This window comes from Dendrobates tinctorius, unplaced genomic scaffold (genome assembly GCF_039654945.1).
Source record: "Dendrobates tinctorius isolate UK_male_01 unplaced genomic scaffold, ASM3965494v1 ptg000226l, whole genome shotgun sequence".
NCBI lineage: Eukaryota > Metazoa > Chordata > Amphibia > Anura > Dendrobatidae > Dendrobates > Dendrobates tinctorius.
Genome location: NW_027361893.1, coordinates 6202388 through 6223307, shown reverse-complemented (window position 1 = coordinate 6223307; position 20920 = coordinate 6202388). Strand labels below are relative to the sequence as shown.

At 48.8% G+C, this 20920-nt stretch overlaps 1 protein-coding gene across 1 annotated transcript in view; it reads left to right on the top strand.

Annotated features, from left to right (window-relative positions):
- The first annotated feature begins 988 nt into the window (after positions 1–988).
- LOC141059269 (uncharacterized) overlaps positions 989–20920 on the top strand; it is a 1095346-nt gene continuing 1075414 nt past the window's right edge. Inside the window, 2 exon segments of the mRNA XM_073555586.1 lie at positions 989–1120; positions 19911–20060. Coding sequence (XP_073411687.1) covers positions 1094–1120; positions 19911–20060 — 177 coding nt within the window. The 5' untranslated portion in view covers positions 989–1093.

Below are 20920 nucleotides of genomic sequence, written 5' to 3'. Positions count from 1 at the left end.
TCACGATGCTCCTGCAGAGTACGCAGTAGCTCAATATATCATCCAGGTAAACTACCACAAATCTACCCACCAGGGAGAAAAATATAATTCATGAAATTTTGAAACACTGCTGAAGCATCAAATGTTCAATATGACCCTCAGGTGTATTGAATGCGTCTTCCAATCATCACCATGTTGTGTACGTATAAGGTTATATGCCTCTCTCACATTGAATTTGTAAAATCAATTAGCTCCAGATAATTGGTTATACAGGTCAGTTATAAGGGGTGAAGGACAGGGATTGTGCACCGTGATTTTATTACTCTCTCTAAGATCCAAGCACGGACGCACGGTGACCGGAGAGGTGGACGCCGGATATGAGCCTCAGCCAGACTGTGGAAGGGGTTAAATAAAGGAGATTTCTGCATTTTCGCTCCAGGTATGGAGTCGATAGCACAATCATATGCCGCCATATAGTAGCCGTCCGGTAACTGGTGATAATTCCCTCATGTGTGGGGTCTATTTGTCTCCAGAGAAATCACACGTTACATTCCACACACAACACTGTGTAGAAAAGGCGGCGCGGGGGAATTGTGCCAGTAGTGAGGGGGAATAATGGCGGGAAGGTCACTGACTGAGGAGACGTCTCCATGTCTGCACTCCGGAGATCATGTGACCCCTGACTCCTCCCCTCCTGTGACCTCATCACAGGTCCTGTGCGCACAGAGCAGCCATATATGTGGAGTGCGGCTCTGTGGGTGGAGGTAGGTGCTGGAGGCTCCATTATTCTCTATGTGGAGTGTGGGTGGAGGTCGGTGCTGGAGGCTCCATTATTCTCTATGTGGAGTGCGGCTCTGCGGGTGGAGGTCGGTGCTTGAGGCTCCATTATTCTCTATGTGGAGTGCGGCTCTGCGGGTGGAGGTCAGTGCTGGAGGCTCCATTATTCTCTATGTGGAGTGCGGCTCTGCGGGTGGAGGTCGGTGCTGGAGGCTCCATTATTCTCTATGTGGAGTGTGGCTCTGCGGGTGGAGGTCGGTGCTGGAGGCTCCATTATTCTCTATGTGGAGTGCGGCTCTGCGGGTGGAGGTCGGTGCTTGAGGCTCCATTATTCTCTATGTGGAGTGCGGCTCTGCGGGTGGAGGTCGGTGCTGGAGGCTCCATTATTCTCTATGTGGAGTGCGGCTCTGCGGGTGGAGGTCGGTGCTGGAGGCTCCATTATTCTGTATGTGGAGTGCGGCTCTGCGGGTGGAGGTCGGTGCTGGAGGCTCCATTATTCTCTATGTGGAGTGCGGCTCTGCGGGTGGAGGTCAGTGCTGGAGGCTCCATTATTCTCTATGTGGAGTGCGGCTCTGCGGGTGGAGGTCTGTGCTGGAGGCTCCATTATTCTCTATCTGGAGTGCGGCTCTGCGGGTGGAGGTCGGTGCTGGAGGCTCCATTATTCTCTATGTGGAGTGTGGCTCTGCGGGTGGAGGTAAGTGCTGGAGGCTCCATTATTCTCTATGTGGAGTGTGGGTGGAGGTCGGTGCTGGAGGCTCCATTATTCTCTATGTGGAGGTCGGTGCTGGAGGCTCCATTATTCTCTATGTGGAGTGTGGCTCTGCGGGTGGAGGTCGGTGCTGGAGGCTCCATTATTCTCTATGTGGAGTGTGGCTCTGCGGGTGGAGGTCGGTGCTGGAGGCTCCATTATTCTCTATGTGGAGTGCGGATCTGTGGGTAGAGGTCGGCGCTGGAGGCTCCATTATTCTCTATGTGGAGTGTGGGTGGAGGTCGGTGCTGGAGGCTCCATTATTCTCTATGTGGAGTGTGGCTCTGCGGGTGGAGGTTGGTGCTGGAGGCTCCATTATTCTCTATGTGGAGTGCGGCTCTGCGGGTGGAGGTCGGTGCTGGAGGCTCCATTATTCTCTATGTGGAGCGCGGCTCTGCGGGTGCAGGTCGGTGCTGGAGGCTCCATTATTCTCTATGTGGAGTGCGGCTCTGCGGGTGGAGGTCGGTGATGGAGGCTCCATTATTCTCCATGTGGAGTGCGGCTCTGCGGGTGGAGGTCGGTGCTGGAGGCTCCATTATTCTCTATGTGGAGTGTGGCTCTGCGGGTGGAGGTCGGTGCTGGAGGCTCCATTATTCTCTATGTGGAGTGCGGCTCTGGGGGTGGAGGTCGGTGCTGGAGGCTCCATTATTATTCTCTATGTGGAGTGCGGCTCTGCGGGTGGAGGTAGGTGCTGGAGGCTCCATTATTCTCTATGTGGAGTGCGGCTCTGCGGGTGGAGGTAGGTGCTGGAGGCTCCATTATTCTCTATGTGGAGTGCGGCTCTGCGGCTGGAGGTCGGTGCTGGAGGCTCCATTATTCTCTATGTGGAGTGTGGCTCTGCGGGTGGAGGTCGTGCTGGAGGCTCCATTATTCTCTATGTGGAGTGTGGCTCTGCGGGTGGAGGTCGTGCTGGAGGCTCCATTATTCTCTATGTGGAGTGTGGGTGGAGGTCGGTGCTGGAGGCTTCATTATTCTCTATGTGGAGTGTGGGTGGAGGTCGGTGCTGGAGGCTCCATTATTCTCTATGTGGAGTGCAGCTCTGCGGGTGGAGGTAAGTGCTGGAGGCTCCATTATTCTCTATGTGGAGTGTGGGTGGAGGTCGGTGCTGGAGGCTCCATTATTCTCTATGTGGAGGTCGGTGCTGGAGGCTCCCTTATTCTCTATGTGTAGTGTGGCTCTGCGGGTGGAGGTCAGTGCTGGAGGCTCCATTATTCTCTATGTGGAGTGTGGCTCTGCGGGTGGAGGTCGGTGCCGGAGGCTCCATTATTCTCTATGTGGAGTGCAGCTCTGCGGGTGGAGGTAAGTGCTGGAGGCTCCATTATTCTCTATGTGGAGTGTGGGTGGAGGTCGGTGCTGGAGGCTTCATTATTCTCTATGTGGAGTGTGGCTCTGCGGGTGCAGGTCGGTGCCGGAGGCTCCATTATTCTCTATGTGGAGTGTGGCTCTGCGGGTGCAGGTCGGTGCTGGAGGCTCCATTATTCTGTATGTGGAGTGTGGTTCTGTGGGTGGAGGTCGGTGCTGGAGGCTCCATTATTCTCTATGTGGAGTGCGGCTCTGCGGCTGGAGGTCGGTGCTGGAGGCTCCATTATTCTGTATGTGGAGTGAGGCTCTGCGGGTGGAGGTCGGTGCCGGAGGCTCCATTATTCTCTATGTGGAGTGCGGCTCTGCGGGTGGAGGTCGGTGCTGGAGGCTCCATTATTCTCTATGTGGAGTGCGGCTCTGCGGGTGGAGGTAGGTGCTGGAGCCTCCATTATTCTCTATGTGGAGTGCGGCTCTGCGGGTGGAGGTAGGTGCTGGAGGCTCCATTATTCTCTATGTGGAGTGCGGCTCTTCGGGTGGAGGTCGGTGCTGGAGGCTCCATTATTCTCTATGTGGAGTGCGACTCTGCGGGTGGAGGTCGGTGCTGGAGGCTCCATTATTCTCTATGTGGAGTACGGGTGGAGGTCGGTGCTGGAGGCTCCATTATTCTCTATGTGGAGTGCGGCTCTGCGGGTGGAGGTAGGTGCTGGAGCCTCCATTATTCTCTATGTGGAGGTCGGTGCTGGAGGCTCCATTATTCTCTATGTGGAGTGCGGCTCTTCGGGTGGAGGTCGGTGCTGGAGGCTCCATTGTTCTCTATGTGGAGTGTGGCTCTGAGGGTGGAGGTCAGTGCCGGAGGCGCCATTATTCTCTATGTGGAGTGTGGCTCTGCGGGTGGAGGTCGGTGCTGAAGGCTCCATTATTCTCTATGTGGAGTGCGACTCTGCGGGTGGAGGTCGGTGCTGGAGGCTCCATTATTCTCTATGTGGAGTACGGGTGGAGGTCGGTGCTGGAGGCTCCATTATTCTCTATGTGGAGTGCGGCTCTGCGGGTGGAGGTAGGTGCTGGAGGCTCCATTACAGAGCGCGGGGGACATTATCCCCTTCAGCACGGTGACTCTTTGTGTTTTTGTTGCCACTTTATAAGAATCATTACATTTTTGTTCTGTTTCCTGTAATATATACATACGACCCAACTATGGAAGACAGGAAGGGAGGAAACAGAATGTTCTCATAGTACTGGGCCCCTTTCTTGGCCACACACAGTGTAATGCCCCCATTATGCCCCTTATGCAGTATATATGATCCCCCCACACAGTGTAATGCCCCCATTATGCCTCTTATGTAGTATATATGATGCCCCCCACACAGTGTAATGCCCCCATTATGCCCCTTATGCAGTATATATGATGCCCCCACACAGTGTAATGCCCCCATTATGCCCCTTATGCAGTATATATGATGCCCCCCACACAGTATAATGCCCCCATTATGCCCCTTATGCAGTATATATGATGCTCCCACACAGTGTAATGCCCCCATTATGCCCCTTATGCAGTATATATGATGCCCCCACACAGTATAATGCCCCCATTATGCCCTTTATGCAGTATATATGATGCCCCCACACAGTATAATGCCTACATAATGCCCCTGTAAGTAGGTGACTGGATAGAACACCCAGACTGTCACGCTGCAGTACTGCAGATAAATGCAGAGTAACGCAAACTCCACTAGATGGCAGTAGAGTGGAGAGTGAGCTGAAATCCTGCTAATAGCAGATCAGTAGAACGTCAGCGAGACTACCACTAGGTGGCAGCAGAATAGTCAGAGAGCCGGATCGATACCAGAGTGTTGTGTAGTACAAAGAGGAAATCTCAAACGCAGAGTCAGAGAAGCGCCAAAAGGTCAGTACCGGTCCGTAGCAGAGGTATCAGAAGGAAGAGACAGAATCAGGTCAGAGCCAAAGCAGAGTCGAGTACCGGGGAATCCAAACATACCGGGACACACAGAGTCAGGACGTGTAGGAGAGGGGTGCAAAGACAAGGACAAGGTCAGCTAAATGCAGCAAGACAAATCAGGAGTTCACCAGAGCCAGCTACAAACACCGTAGGCAGGAAATATAACTGGCACTGCCTGCAGGATGCAGCATAGAGATATAGCAGACCCGGCACAGGAACGAGGCAGAGAAAGTTAACCTCTGACATGACCAGACCGGGAAAGGAGAGACAAGACCAAAACCCGGTCCGGACCATGATGCAGAAAAACCGTAAATAACCAATATAACTATTTATTTCCCTGATAATGGTGGGAATTGTGATAGCTATGGCAACAGTGAATAATGCCAAACAGGGTGATTTCGAGGTGAAATATACAATATCAGATATACAATGAATTCTCTGGCTCACTCTCAGTAGAATAGCAGCATCTAACCAAATGTTTCTTTATCTACTGACAAGGGTGATTTTCCTGACACGTATAGTCAATAACGCTGTCTCTTCTGTGAACAGAGGCCATAGAGGGGTCTCCGCCTTTTCCCGTTAGGCCATAAGTCCTCCTAACAAAGTCTATCAAGGTTTGCTGGGCCACCTTCACTTCAACTGGCATGTCTTTTGTACTACCCTGGACCAACACCTGCACTGACGTAAGTGCTGCAAACAATGGCCCAGGTCACTCGCGCCTCCTACTCTTCATTGCAGGCGTATACTACTGAACTTAACCTCCTCACAAATCTTCGGTACTGAAGCAACAGTGCATGTCTCTTGTACCAGAAGTAGTGAGAGCTGGGATTCTGCTCTTGCGTGGTGTAATTTGGACTCTGGGTATTGACCAGCGCAGGTCACGTTCTCGGGCCTGGATAGTCATAGTCTGGACTCCGGGTCTTGACCAACACAGGTCTGATTCTCGGGTCTTGGCTGATGTAGTCTGGACTCTGGGTCTTGACCAACACAGGTCTGATTCTCGGGCCTTGGCTGGCGTAGTCTGGATTGTCAGACTTGTGTGGTGCTGCATGGGTTCTGCCACCACAACCAGCTGCCTTGGGCACTTTACCATGGCCTGGTGCTTCAAATTTTTCACTGGCATCCCGTTTTTTTGCTGGCACCAAATCTGTTCTGGCTTTGGGGCTATTGATTTTATTATAATAACAGGAAACAGCGTCATCAAGGTCACCTGACCTGATGTGCCATCTAGACTCTTTCTTCCTGAAACTCCCCCTCTTCCCATTGATTTCATAGGGTTCGGTCTGGATGGCAGAAGGCAGTTTTTTTTTGTACAAATGCCGCACAGCCCTAAGAATTTGTTCTTCTTATGATACACCTTTTTTCACCCCTTATGCAGTATATATGATGCCCATAACACAGTATAAAGTTTCCACAGTTCTAACATTTCTCACACAAAAGGTATTTCCACAGTATCGCCATACCCCACATAATTAGTATAATCTTCTCACAGTACCAACATCCCACCACACACAGTATAATTTTCTCACAATGCCGCCATTCTCTCCACACATAGCACCATCATCCCACCACACACAGTATAATGTTCCCACAGTATTGCCATCCCCCTACATAGTATAATGTTCCCACAACAGCAGCTTGCCATACACCCAGGATAATGTTCCCACAGGACAGGCATTCCCCTCACACACAGAATAATGTTCTCACAGAATTGCCTTCCCCCACTTTCTAATATTCCCACAGTACTGCCCCCTACATGTACAATATGGTACCATCCACCCCACCGACAACGTCACAGCTAATTAAGAAATACTTGCATAACCTCACTGTTAGTGCAGATACTAATGAACCCAGGACCTATGATAGATTTTTTCCATATGATACTTGGCTAGGCAGGAGTGTCTCATCCAAAACGGTAGCCCACTCGGTTACTATGGTGCCTATGAATTGACAGGGCTCGGTGGAGTGTAGTATTGGTCACCCTCTCCTTCCCATCATCACAATTTCAGCGATTTCCACATTCCCATGAAGGTGATACCATTGAATAGAATAGTGAATCAGGGAGTCAAAAGCTCCTGATCCACCATTCAGCCTTCACCTATGAGTCTGAGACTCCATGCACTGCAGGCACCATGACGTCACTACATCACACCTGTAGTATGGAGCCTCAGTCATCACACCACGTAGACCAGAGCAGCGCACCTCAGGAGCCAGGTTGGGGGAGTAGTGTGTTTTTTTTTCTTTTTCAAATATCAGGAATTGTTGTGGCATCATATTAAGAAAAGAGCTGTTAGGACTCTTATTCTGAATGTGTGGCTGGTAGGGGCCATTATACTGGGGCTGTGGTGGACTGTAAATGCCTCCATACTGATTGGGAGTTCTTATTTTGTGTAGCAGGTAGTGGTGGCCATAATACTGTGTGAGGTGCTGGGAGGTTCGCCATACTGTGTGGGTTCTGTGTGGGCCATCATACTGTGTGAGAGACCTCATACTGAGCTATCTGGGTGTAAGGGTGTGGCATTGCTTTGGACCGTAGAGACAAGCTGCCACTTTAAGAGACATCACCCCCTTGGTTAGAGCAGTGGGACATTCTGCGCTTCCCTGCTGTAAAGACTGTTTTAATGTCTTCTGCCAGCACTGAAGAGGGGAGGGAATGCTTTTCTGTGTGTGAGGAGAGAACCGAGATTTCTGCAGGAACTACACGTGCCTGAGCTGTGAGGAAAGACTTTGTAAACTCTTCTGTGGAAAACAAGGTGGCTTTCCTATGTTGCTGTGAGGAGCCACAAAGAAAAGACAAGAAAGGAATCCAGAGGAGGGAATCCACCGTTTCTAGGAGCATCACTGGACCTGCACATAAGGAAAATACCACGTTGCACAGAGCTTCCAGGAAGAAGTGCACACCATCTTGCAAAGCTGCAGGCCCCCGGGAATGGACTGAGATACCAACGCTACTGTGAGTGTTAACTTCTTCTGTGCACATGCTAGGGTTTGGATAGGCTGCAATAGATAGAGCATGGCAGCCGTGTAGCCAGGTTTCAAAAGGCCAGATAGGTTATAGTTAGTGTAGCATCATACATTCCTTTACTGTGTTGTCTTGCCAGTTGGATAAGTACACTGAGCTGTGATAGTTGGTGCTCCGTGCTGTTTGACGGCCCAGCTAGAGAATATTATCCTTGTAAATTGTCTGTTTCCATAGCATACCCCTGTTTCTGCATTTTCCTATACACTGCATTCCTTGCCTGTAAATAAATTAACCCTTTGTTGTTTGCACCTCATCTTGTGTACCATAGTCGCCCTGCATTGTGGTGGTCCCCCGGCCATCGCTTCAAGTGGTGCTGCGAGCAGGGTTACTGTCACCAAGATGAAGGCAGCAGGTGGCAACGGCGAGAGTGCCAGTGTTAGTGGGGATGCTGTGGGCATTGGTGGAACCCCTGCAAGGACACTCCCTATGGGCACCATATTTAGTGTGCTTCCAAAATTTGACGGCAGTAATCTGCCCCTGTCTGATTGGGTGTTCCGGCTGCAAAGCACCCTGAAGAATTATAACATCAGCACAGACCTTGAAGTGGCCATTGCATTGACTGCCTTGGAGGGAGAGGCCCGTAAAAACGTCTGTCTACAGCCGGAACTCACCCGTAGCACCCTGAAGGAATTATTGAAATTCTTGGAAGAGATCTACGGCGAGACCGCTAGCGCGGGACACCTTTGTGCCAAATTTTTCTCTAGACTATAGAGGGAAGAGGAAGGGATCTCCCAGTATGTGACAGCACTGCAAGAAGTGTTGGCAGAAGTGCAGAGGAAAGAGCCAGATGGGCTTGGTGGCATGGGCACCAAAAACCGGATACTCCAGGAACAATTCATTCTGGGACTGCACAACACATCCTCGAGGAGAGCACTGTCAGAACAGGTCCGTGCAGATCCAGCTCTTTCATTCCATCAAATCCTGGCAGAAGCAGTGTCCGGAATCAAGGAAGACAGCTACGCATCTGGGGAGATGTGTGTCCAGGGTGCCAATACCAGAGGGGACCCAAAATCATCAGGAGGTGCAGGTCCAAGTAGTGCAAGACTTGCAGCGGTCTCTTGTGAGTATGCAAGACAAATTAACCCGGATGGAGCAAAGAATGGGAGAACAACAGTCTGACCCATCATACTTATATAACCACTCTTCGGCCCGACCCATAAGGGATCAGTGGGTGCAGGCCCCCTCCCATCAGACATCGGAGGCACGAAGACAGGCTCGGGGTGTCTCTCGGCGGAGAGGAGGTATCCAGTGCTGGGAATGTGGAGGACAAGGGCACCTTGCCACAGACTGCTGGAATTATTCTCAAAGCCAGCCACAGCCACCGTTAAACTACCAACCCCCACAGTAATGCGGCACTCTGCGGGGGAGGCAAGAAGAGAAGCCGCTCCTTATCATAATGAACATTTGATTGCTGGGAGTCCCATCCTGCGTGCTGAATTTGAGGGTGTTCCAGTGGATTGCTTGATTGATACAGGGTCACAAGTGACAATGATGCCAGAATCATATTTCAAACAGCATTTTCAGGCCCTGGCCAAGCCAGAGAAGGAGACATTGATCCGGTTGTTTGATGCCAATCAACAACCGATCCCGGTCACAGGGGTCGTGTGGATGAATATTCGAATCTTTGGGCAAGAAGTGGGAAAGAAAGGGATCCTGCTAGTTGCTGAGCCCATCAAAGAAGATGTGCCTGTAGCACTGGGAATGAATATCTTACGAGAACTCGATCAGATAATGCTTACCAAATGGAGACCCAGTTATTGGAAGAAGGCTGCTACACACAAGCCTACTCAAGAAGCCCTTCAGCGATTGATCCGCGTCTGTGGGATGCAGAAGAGTGTACCGTCTTATAAGAAGATTGGGGTCATCAGGGCCCCAGGGAAAGAGCCTGTAATCCTGCCTCCCAAGCGAGAAAGTATATTACACCTTCCATTGGGGACTCATTGCAACCTTGATGGGCTGGAGGTGATTGTTCAGCCTGTGGTAGGCTGAGGAGCGGACCAAGAAGTCATGATATCTCGTACGATAGCGGTGGTCCAGCAAGGACACATGCCCATAAGAGCTTTGAACGTGGGCCTCGGGGAGGTCACCTTGCCATGAGGGACAGATCTGGCCCGGGAATACCTACACAAGGGCAAAGTGGTGAGTCAGAAGGAGATGTCTTTATCGCCGATTAGAAGGTACGGGGTGAACTCTGGCAGTCGCGGCAGGGCCCGAAGAGACTCCAACCCCGGAGTGGAATGGGCGGGACAACCTGGATCCAATGGAAGTAGATGTGAAGGCCCTAGGCCCTGAGTGTGTGCAGGCGATAGAAGCTATGCTGTGGGAAAATCAGGTCGTATTTGCTTATCACGCCGAAGATTTTGGCTGTACCGAAGCGATCACATATGAGATACCGACCGGGAATACTCATCCAATTCGAGAACTATACCGGCAAATCCCACCCAAGATGTATCAAGAGGTAAAGACATTACTTGAGCAGATACTGGATTCAGGAGTAGTGCAGAGTAGTCAGAGCCCCTGGGCGGCCCCGGTAGTGCTCATCAAGAAGAAGGATGGGACCATCCGGTTCTTTGTTGATTACAGGAAACTCAGTGCTTGCACTGTGCGAGACTCATACCCATTACCCCGCATCTAGGAATCCTTTACAGCGCTGGGGAAGGACAAGTACTTCTCCACCTTGGACCTAGCAAGTAGATACTGGCAAGTAGCCGTGGCAGAAAAAGACAAGGAAAAAAAACGCCTTCATCCTCCCTATGGGATTGTTTGAGTTTAACCGGATGCCCTTTGGCTCTCCAATGGTCCGGGCACATTTCAACGGCTGATGGAAAAGTGTTTGGGAGACTTAAACTTTGAGGCTACCCTGATCTACCTGGATGACATCATTGTGTTCTCTGCCTCGTTTGAATACCATCTTGCTCGGCTTGGACAGGTACTTGGAAGACTGCGAGCTCATAATCTGAAGGTGAAGCCAAAGAAATGCCACCTCTTCAAGAGAGAGATCGAGTACCTGGGCCATATAGTGTCACAAGATGGGGTACTACCCTCACCGGAAAAAGTGGCTGCTATCCAGAACTGGCCAGTCCCTCGAACAGTGAGGGTCCCCTGAATGAGCTGCTGAGGGGGACCGCCAGAGTGCCGAAGACCCAGTGTATCCTTTGGGACCAGAGGCAAGATGAGGCCTTCCAGGCTATAAAGAATGCTCTTACTTCAGCCCCGATTTTGGCTTACGCAGATTTCGATCAACCGTTCCTGTTGTACACAGACGGTAGCCTTCATGGACTCAGTGCAGTACTTTCCCAAGTACAGGATGGATATGAGAGAGTCATCAGGTATGCTAGCAGGTCAGACAGCGAAAGAAACCCCCACAATTACAGCTCTTTCAAGTTAGAGCTCCTGGCCCTGGTGTCGGCCATGACAGAAGTTTGCAGGCTTCCTGGCAGGGACCAAGATTCAAGTTCGAAAGAACAATAACCCCCTGGCCCACCTTGAGAATGCTAAATTGGGAGCCTTGGAACAACGGTGGGTGGCTCGCCTGGCCAAGTTTGACTTTACCATCCGTTATCGCTCTGCCACTGAAAATACAAATGCCGACGGCCTGTCACGAGTGACGGTGGAAACACCAGTGGGGGATCTCGATGAACAACTCTAAGAGAAACCCCAGACTTCCGTAAGTTCAGGACCCCAGTGGTTGCCATCCAATCAAGTAGGGAGGCCTGCATGCTACCCCAGTCTCTGGGGAGAACCAATGAAGAATGGGGATTTGTTCAAGATGAAGACGAAGGGCGAGACAGATGAAATGCTGGGTAGCGCAGAAGCGGAAACCGGGCAAACAAGAGAGAGATAGTCTGGACGCTGAGATGAAGAGTGTCTTACACCAGTGGGATAGGCTGGAGGTGCGAGAATCAGTGCCATATTGCAAGAGACAACAGCCAAAAGACATGAAGTAAGGTGGCAGGTGGTCATCTTAGGAGGAATGGCCCAGGAAGTGGCTAAAGAAGCCCACAAATTCGGAGCCCACTTCGGGTCCACAAAGACCTACCAGTGGTTACAGCGGTACGTGTACTGCCCCCAGTTGAAGTCCATGGTAGAAGTCTGCCGGCAGTGTCGGGTCTGTGACCTCATTAAAAGTACTGAACAAACAGCCTCCATCCAGACCATACACACTAAGGAACCATTGGAAGTCTTGATGATCGGCTATCTCCTCGTGGAACACTAGGCCGGGGTCCACAGTACTGTCTGGTGATGACCAACCATTTCTCCAAAGTTCACAGTAGTCATCCAGACTAGAGATCAGACTGCCGAGTCAGCGGAGCGGGCCATTTGTCAAGACTTCATCCGAGTGTATGGGTGCCCAAGGCGCATCCACTCTGACCAAGGTGCATGTTTCCAAAGCAAGGTGATGGAAAACTGTAACATTTGTATGGCATTGAGTGGTCCCGTACCACCCCTTACCACCCTCAAGGCAACGGAGCATGTGAACGATTCAACCGAACCTTGCTGCAAATGCTGAGGACGTTGGAAGAGCACAAGAAGGCATGCTGGCCAGACTACCTGCCAGAGTTGGTCTGGATCTACAACAATCAGGTCCTTTCCACCACGGGTTACACCCCATATCTGCTGCTGTTTGGAAGAGCTGGACGAGAGATCATTGAGTTGACGTTAGAACAGCCAGAAGACCTGATTGAGCGAACCGTCACTTCATGGTTGAAAGAACATCGGCAACGATTGCAAACAATACGGCGGTTAGTGGGCCAGCAGCTACAGGAGAAAGAACATAGGGCCGTAAACCGATTCAGGAGATACCGCTCCATCCCAGGGACCGAGTATTAGTCAGAGAGAAATGCCCCAGGGGTAAGCTAAGCGAGAGATGGGAAATACAGCCTTACAAAGTAATCGAGCAAGTGTATGCTGATGGCCCTGTCTACAAGGTGCAGGTTGAGAATGGGGTGTCTGCTCCTAGAGTGCTTCACAGAAATATGCTGCGGCCATGCCAGTCCGAGGCCCGTCCTATGCCAGTCCGAGGCCCGTCCTGTACCAGTGCCACTTGAGGGTGAAGCTCCACATCCTGAACCTGCCTTGCCTGCTGGTGAAATCAATGATGAATGGTGGATCGGCCCTGACACCGTGGGGGTCCCTCAGCCGGACAGAGATGGTAATCTTCTGGAGGTACCACTGCCGCCACATGACGATTAGTCCAGACAAGAGCCTACTACAACTTCTGCAGCAAGTATTCCTCTGGAACATAGTCAAGACATCCAGAGATCCCAGAGGTCTACTGCAGAGGTTCCACCAGCCCGATACATAGAAAAGTGTTCTCTGTCTGTTTCTCCACTTGTGTTTTTTCCCCTATAGGTGCTTTTCGGCATTGCAAGTGCCTCTATCCCACTGCAACCTTGATGTTGTGATAGTCGAGGATGACCATCTTTAAGTAGGGAGGCATGTAAGGGTGGCGTTGCTATGGACCGTAGAGACAAGCTGCCACTTTAAGAGACAGCACCCCCTTAGTTAGAGCAGTGGGACATTCTGCGCTTCCCTGCTGTAAAGACTGTTTTGGTCTCTTCTGCCAGCACTGGAGAGGGGAGGGGCTGCTTTTCTGTGTGTGAGGAGAGAGCCGAGATTTCTGCAGGAACGACACGTGCCTGAGCTGTGAAGGAAAGACTTTGTAAATGCTTCTGTGGAAAACAAGGTGGCTTTCCTATGTTGCTGTGAGGAGCCACGAAGAAAAGACAAGAAAGGAATCCAGAGGAGGGAAACCACCGTTTCTAGGAGCATCACTGGACCTGCACACAAGGAAAAGACCACATTGCACAGAGTTTCCAGGAAGAAGTGTGCACCATCTTGGAAATCTGCAGGCCCCCAGGAATGGACGGAGATACCAACGCTATTGTGAGTGTTAACCTCTTCTGTGCACATGCTAGGGTTTAGGATAGGCTGCAATAGAGCACAGCAGCCATGTGGCCAGGTTAGCAAAGGCCAGATAGGTTATAGTTAGTGTAGCATCATACATTCCTTTACTGTGTTGTCTTGCCAGTTGGATAAATACACTGAGCTGTGATAGTTGGTGCTCCGTGCTGTTTGACGGCCCAGCTAGAGAATATTATCCTTGTAAATTGTCTGTTTCCATAGCATACCCCTGTTTCTGCATTTTCCTAAACACTGCATTCCTTGCCTGTGAATAAATTAACCCTTTGTTGTTTGCACCTCATCTTGTGTACCATAGTCACCCTGCATTGTGGTGGTCCCCCGGCCATCTCTTCAAGTGGCGCTGCGAGCAGGGTTACAGTCACCAAGATGAAGGCAGCAGGCGGCAACGGCGAGAGTGCCAGTGTTAGTGGGGATGCTGTGAGCATTGGTGGAACCCCTGCAAGGAGAACAATTTCCTTGTGATGAGTCAGATAGACCAAAGGTCTGCATTTCTTATTTTCTATCTGTTGCAGTCCTCCTGAATTGATATGGTGTTGTGTGCCAGGAAGGAGACATCAGATAGTACATTCTGAAGGAAAGCAAAGATAAAATGGCAGTAAGAATTCGGATTCCAGGCAGAGAGAATAGCGGAGACAAAAAGCAAGGTGAGGTCCTTAGCTTAGGTTTGCTGGACTATTTGGCTTATAACAAAAGTTATGTACCACCACATGTAACCAGAAAGTTCCTAACTCAGCATAATGCAGAAGAAGCATTCATAAAGTATAGTGTCTCCTATCTGATGTATATACTTCTCATCAAGTTCTTGTTAAGTAAAGGAAAGTTTATTTTTGAACTTTGGTCTCCCTCCTTCATCTCCATTCCATCTGGTCCAGGCCTGCCAAGTACAACAGCAGCATGTGGTCTGCAGCGCTGGGAGATATATATATGTAGATAGATTTGCTTTTCTTTACGTTGGTGGGCCTCATTCCAGCTATTGCTGTAGGACCTTTGATTTCTATCTTCTCCACTGTGTTATGGACGTGACTTAACTAACATTATGCAGTGACTCGGTTTTCCCTATAGTGACGGATATTTCTTGTTGCTGAAATTGTGATTTTTTTTTTTTCCACTTTTAAACCATTTTTTTTAACAACTCTGATTAGTGCGATCATCCAACATACAAGCCTCTGATGGCTTCGGTGATGCACTGTACTACTGTAGTGCCGTGTATCTTCACTGCCTGTCATTTTAATACTACTGGCCCCATACACATGAGATAAGTGTTGGCTGGAGGGGCGCCATCAGGGCATTACTGCCATGATTGGTGTATGGGGCCCGATCAGCAGAGGGGGCCCACATCGGGCCCCGTCTTTTCTGCTCCGGGCCCCAGCGGCAGGATTCTGCCGATGCAGTAACTGAACCTGCATCCGAGATGTAGGCTCAGTTACTCTATTGCCGTGCGAGTCCAGGCCCACATGGCAATAGTTAAAGCTGCCCGCCAATCTGAGGCTGGCAGCTGACAGCTGATGTCAGTGTGCACGTCGCCAGCGTATGACAACATTGTCATTCGCTGGCGAGTGCGTGCTTGAAACGCCTGGAGGGATCAACGCTCACTGCAGGAGCGCAGAAAGGTAAGGAGAAAGTTTTTTTTATCTTTATTGAAAGCGGCAAGCCGCAATATGTTTCATCGGCAGGATGGAGACACGGAGGTTGGATGGGAGATATGGGGGCAGAGTGGAGACAGGGGGCAGGATTGGAGACACGTGGGCAGGATTGGAAACACAGGGGGCAGGATAGAGACATGGTGCAGGATGGAAACAGATGGGGCAGGATGGAGACAGATGGTGCAGGATCATGGGGCAGGATGGAGACAGATGGTGCAGGATCATGAGGCTGGATGGAGATAGATGGTGCAGCATCATGGGGCAGGATGGAGACAAATGGGGCAGGATGGAGACAGGGCAGGATCATGGGGCAGGATGGATAAGATGGAGACAGATGGGGCAGGATCATGGCACAGATAAGGCAGGATAGGAAGATCATATGGGGCAGGATGGGTCATCACATGGGGGCAGAATGGATACTCATGAGGATAGGATGGGAGACCATATGGGGCCAAGGATGGGAGAACATATGGCTGGAGCCAGGAATTTGACATACGGGGGGCCAGAATGGGGGATATTATTATCATAGGGGCTAATTAATAGATATTATTACTGCAGTGATGTATTTATTTTATTTTTGAGAATACTGTTTTAAATGGGGGAGGCAGTCCTGTTACTCTGCAGAGCGATAATATGTCGCCTTTTTTTTTCTTCATCTGGTTTAGTTTAGAATTTGGGAAAAAATTAAGTAATGTGTTCTGCAAGCGGTGCTCTAGATAACTGTGTTATTTCTTGCAGCGATGAACCCTGGCTGGAAGAAATGATGGTGCTCTGTGCTGGATGAAGATGAAAAGCAAAGATGAAGGACTTCACCTGGAGACGTCACTGGTGAGTCAGTGTGTTACCTGTACATTGACACTATACACTTTATACTATATAGAGAGCTTCTGTGTATAATGTCACCGATGATCACTGTATTACCTGTACACACATTGCATACTAAGTACAGATCTCCTGTGTATAATGGCACTTATGGTGATATTAGTATAGTGTTTTTTTATTACTGATCAGTATTGTAGTAGTAAGTCACTATGTGGTGGTAATATTTTGTCCGGCCATGGTGTGACGTATTTGCTCCTTGTATGTGCTATTATTTGGTCACTATGTGGTGGTAATATGTGATCTGGTCAAGGTGTGGTGGCATTTGTTCCTTGTATGTGGTATTATTGGTCACCATGTGGTGGTAATATGTGGTCTGGACGTGGTGAGGTGGTATTTGTTCCTTTTATGTGATATTATTCGGTGACTGTGGTGGTAATATGTGGCATGGACATGGTGTGGCTGTATTTGTTTTCGTATGTGGTATTATAGGTCACTCTTTGGTGGCAATCTGGTGTCTGGTCATGGTGCGGTGGTATGAGGTGTACGGAGCAGAGCCACGCGTGTATGAGGTGTACGGAGCAGAGCCACGCGTGTATGAGGTGTACGGAGCGGAGCCACGCGTGTATGAGGTGTACGGAGCTGAGCCGCGCGTGTACGAGGTGTACGGAGCTGAGCCGCGCGTGTACGAGGTGTACGGAGCTGAGCCGCGCATGTACGAGGTGTACGGAGCTGAGCCGCGCATGTACGAGGTGTACGGAGCGGAGATGTGTACGGAGCGGAGCCATAGGTGTACGGAGCAGAGCCGTGTGTGTATGAGGTGTACGGAGCGGAGCCATGTGTGTACAAGGTGTACAGAGTGTGGCCGCGTGAATATAAGGTGTATGGAGCCATGTGTGTACTGAGTGTAGCCGTGTGTGTGCGAGGTGTACGGAGCAGAGCTGTATGTGTACAAGGCATACAAAGTGGAACCGTGAGTGTACAAGGTGTTTGGTGGGAAGCATTCATACCTCCCAACCATCCCAAATCCAGCAGGACAGTCCCAATTTTGAGAGAGAGTCTGCCCCACTGCCCCGGCCGGGAGCTTACTTTTCCCACTGACATAAGAGTACACTACGGAGCCCAGAGGAGCACTTTTAGAATTCGCACGTAACGTGCCACCCGGATGTGACGAGCTAGAAGCTGACCGGAAATTAGATAATTTCGAGAGGAGATTGTGACGGAACCATGGAGGATCTTCAGGGAATGCTTCAGATCCATCACCGTGTCCTCCTCCGACAGCGGGATCGCCTTGGACTCAGGGATGTCGGCTATGTGAGCGGATCATGATATGTCCTGCACTGGGAGGCTCTGTTGGGCACTACAATAGGAGCCGGGCTGCTATAGTATCTTTATAGAATCTTTCTTTCTCTCTCTGTTCTTTCTTTCTCTCGGTTCTTTCTTTCTCTCTCTGTTCTTTCTTTCCCCGCTTTCTTTCTCTTTGTTCTTTATTTCTTACCTCTCTTTCTCTCCCTCTCTGTTCTTTCTCTGTTCTTTCTTTCCCCTCTTTCTTTCTTCCTTTCCCCTCTTTCTTACTCTCTCTGTTCTTTCTTTCATTCTCACTCTCTGTTTCTTTCTTTCTCTCTCTGTTCTTTCTCTTTCATTCTTTCTCTCTGTTTTTTCTTTCCCCTCTTTCTTTCTCTCTCCCTCTGTTCTTTATTTCTTTTCTTTCTTTCTCTCTCTGTTCCTTCTTTCTTTCCCCTTTTTTTTCTGTTCCCTATTTCTTTTTCTCTGTTCTTTCTTTCTCTCTGTTTCTTTCTTTCTCTCTCTGTTCTTTCTTTCTTTCTGTTCTTTCCCCTTTCTTTCTATCTCCCTCTCTGTTTTTTCTTTCTTTCCCCTATTTCTTTTTTTCTCTCTCTGATCTTTTTTTCTTTCCCCTCTTTCTTTCTCTGTTCTTTTTTTTATCTCTGTTCTTTCTTTCCCCTCTTTCTTTCTCTCTCTGTTCTTTCTTTCCCCTCTTTCTCTCTCTCTTCTTTCTTTCTCTCTGTTCTTTCTTTCCCCTCTTCCTTTCTCTCTCTCTGTTCTTTCCTTCTTTCATCTCTTTCTCTCCCTCTGTTGTTTCTTTCTCTCTGATCTTTCTTTTTTCTCTTTCTTTTTCTTTCTTTCTTTCTTTCTTTCCCTGCTTTCTTTCTCTTTCCTTCTTTCTCTCTGTTCTTTTTCCCTTCTCTTTCTCTCTCCCTGTTTTCTTTCTTTCCCCTTTCTTTTTTTCTCTCTGTTTATTTTTTCTGTCCCCTTTCTTTTTCTCTCTGTTCTTTCTTTTTCTCTCTCCATTTCTTTTTTTCTTTGTTCTTTCTTTCCCCTCTTTCGTTCTCTCCTTTCTTTCTCTGCTTTCTTCTCTCTCTGTGTTCCTTCTCTCCTCTTTCTTTCTTTCTTTCTTTCTCTGTTCTTTCTTTCACCTCTCTTTTTCTCTCCTTCTCTGTTCTTTGTTTCTTTCCTCTCTTTTTTTTCTTTCCTCTCTTTCTTTTTTTCTCTGTTCTTTTTTCTCTTTCTTTCTTTTCCTTCTTTCTTTCTCCTTTCTTTTTCTCTCTGTTCTTTCATTCTTTCTTTCTCTCCTTTCTCTCTTTGTTTTCTTTTTTCTCTCTCTCTGTTCTTTCTTTCTTTTCCTCAGTACCAGTCAGTGTGCCCACAGTACCAGCTACTGTGCCCATAATGCCAGCCACTGTACCCTCAGTACCAGTCAGTGTGATCAGCAGTGCTAAATGGGTGTGGTTGGGGCATGAACATGAGTGTGATTAGTTGGAAATGGGTGTGGTCAGGCATGGCCTAAAATTTGCCACAGCGCAACGCAGTCTTTTTCCCTCTTTCCCTTCTTCAAAGGTTGGGAAGTATGTCTTAGATGCCATGTTTGCTTTGGCAGCAACAAGTAGTTAAACTGCCAGGGTTTTTGTTGCAGCCACACCTGTGCCGTCCCTGCGGTGTACATCTATGTTCTGGGGCCCAAAAGAGTTCATTTTTTTTTAACAATTGTTTATTGTGTGAAAAAATAAAATGTGTATTCTGATTTTCCCATGTTTTCTTCTTTTTACAAGAATTGTTGGAGTCAATTTTCTTTAGAAACATTTTAATATCTGTTTTTTTTTCTGGTGTTTTCTTGTAATATAAAAAAGCCTAAGGCCAGAAATAAACCCCATAAAACACTGTACATGGAGACTTTGGGATCAGATCATTTCTGTCCTTTGTGCTTGTGGAAACAAGAAAACCGTTTATAAAAGCCTCAAACTTCGGTGTGTGACTCAGACCTGAGATCTAACGTGATAGAAGATTACAGTGCGAGGAACACGGGAAACCTTCATATAGACGGCCGGTGGGGATGGAGTCAGTGATGGACTTGGGCCAAATATGTTTCTAGAGCCGTAGTAGAAGATGAAGATGTCGTCCTCATCATGAAGTAGTTATTTCTCCTGTCACGTGTAATGAATATCTCCTGCAGTATTGCTAATGCCGATTCCAGTGTCGGTAAATGAGACGAGAATTAGCGTTATGGAAGATGAGTCTATGAGGAACGTATTCAGCTGCCGACTCCGAGGGAGAAACTGCTTGTTGTCTGTGGCCTAAATATATAGGTTTTATTAGTAGATGTAAAGAAGGAAACTAAATACTGTAAAATAATAAATCTCCTCATATGTTTCCCTTATTATCTCCAGTAATTGTATTACACAGGATTTTTATGATGTGACATCGGCTCATCTTCTCATTCAGGTCTCTACAATATCGGATCCTCTCAGTGAAGATCTTCTACATAATAATTTTTTCCTGATTTACCCATCAAAGATGGATATGGACAGAGACAAGATGGCGGAGAGGATATTACACCTCACCCTAGAGATCCTCTTACGGCTTACTGGAGAGGTGAGAGATTCTGATGACGTCACATTACATCAGTCTTATCTATGGGAATAACAGATGGACAGAACTGGAGAGGTGAGGACTCTGGAAATGTCTGTAGTGAGATTTATTAATGTGTCTCTCCATAACCAGGATTACACAGTGGTGAAGAAGACCTCTAGTGAGCGCTGTCAGGACCCTGTGTCTGAGGGATGGGGAAGACCCCTGAGCCCAATCACGGGGCCTCCACTTCACCCCCTGATACATGAGGACATCAATGACCAGGAGATCCTAGAACTCATCTACAAGATGAATGAGATGCTGACTGGAGAGGTGACACTGCTGGGACATTATACAGTAACACCATGAAGGGATCGGGGATGACGGTATCATTGTATGTGTCAGGTTCTTATAAGGTGTCAGGATGTCGCTGTCTATTTCTCCATGGAGGAGTGGGAGTATTTAGAAGGACACAAAGATCTGTACAAGAACATCATGATGGAGGTTCCCCAGCCCCTCACATCACCAGGTAATAGACAGGACTAAATACACATGGCCTATAATTATCTGTATGTAAAGAATGAATTCAGTCCCTGTATGTGTTTCCTCCAGTTCTATCCAGTAAGATGACAACACCAGAGAGATGTCCCCGTCCTCTTCTTCCACAGGACTGTAAACCAGAAGATCCCCATGTTCCTCAGCATCATCAGGTAGATGGAGAGAAGGTGTCATGAGACCTCCCCTATGATGTGTAGACTGCTGTGAAGGTCTTGTGCTCAGTCTTGTTTTATCCACCAGTATTATATGTTTTATACTTGTGTAATGGGAACAGTGGAGATGGCAGGATTAGAGCTGATCATAGATGTGACTTCTCCATCTGTCTG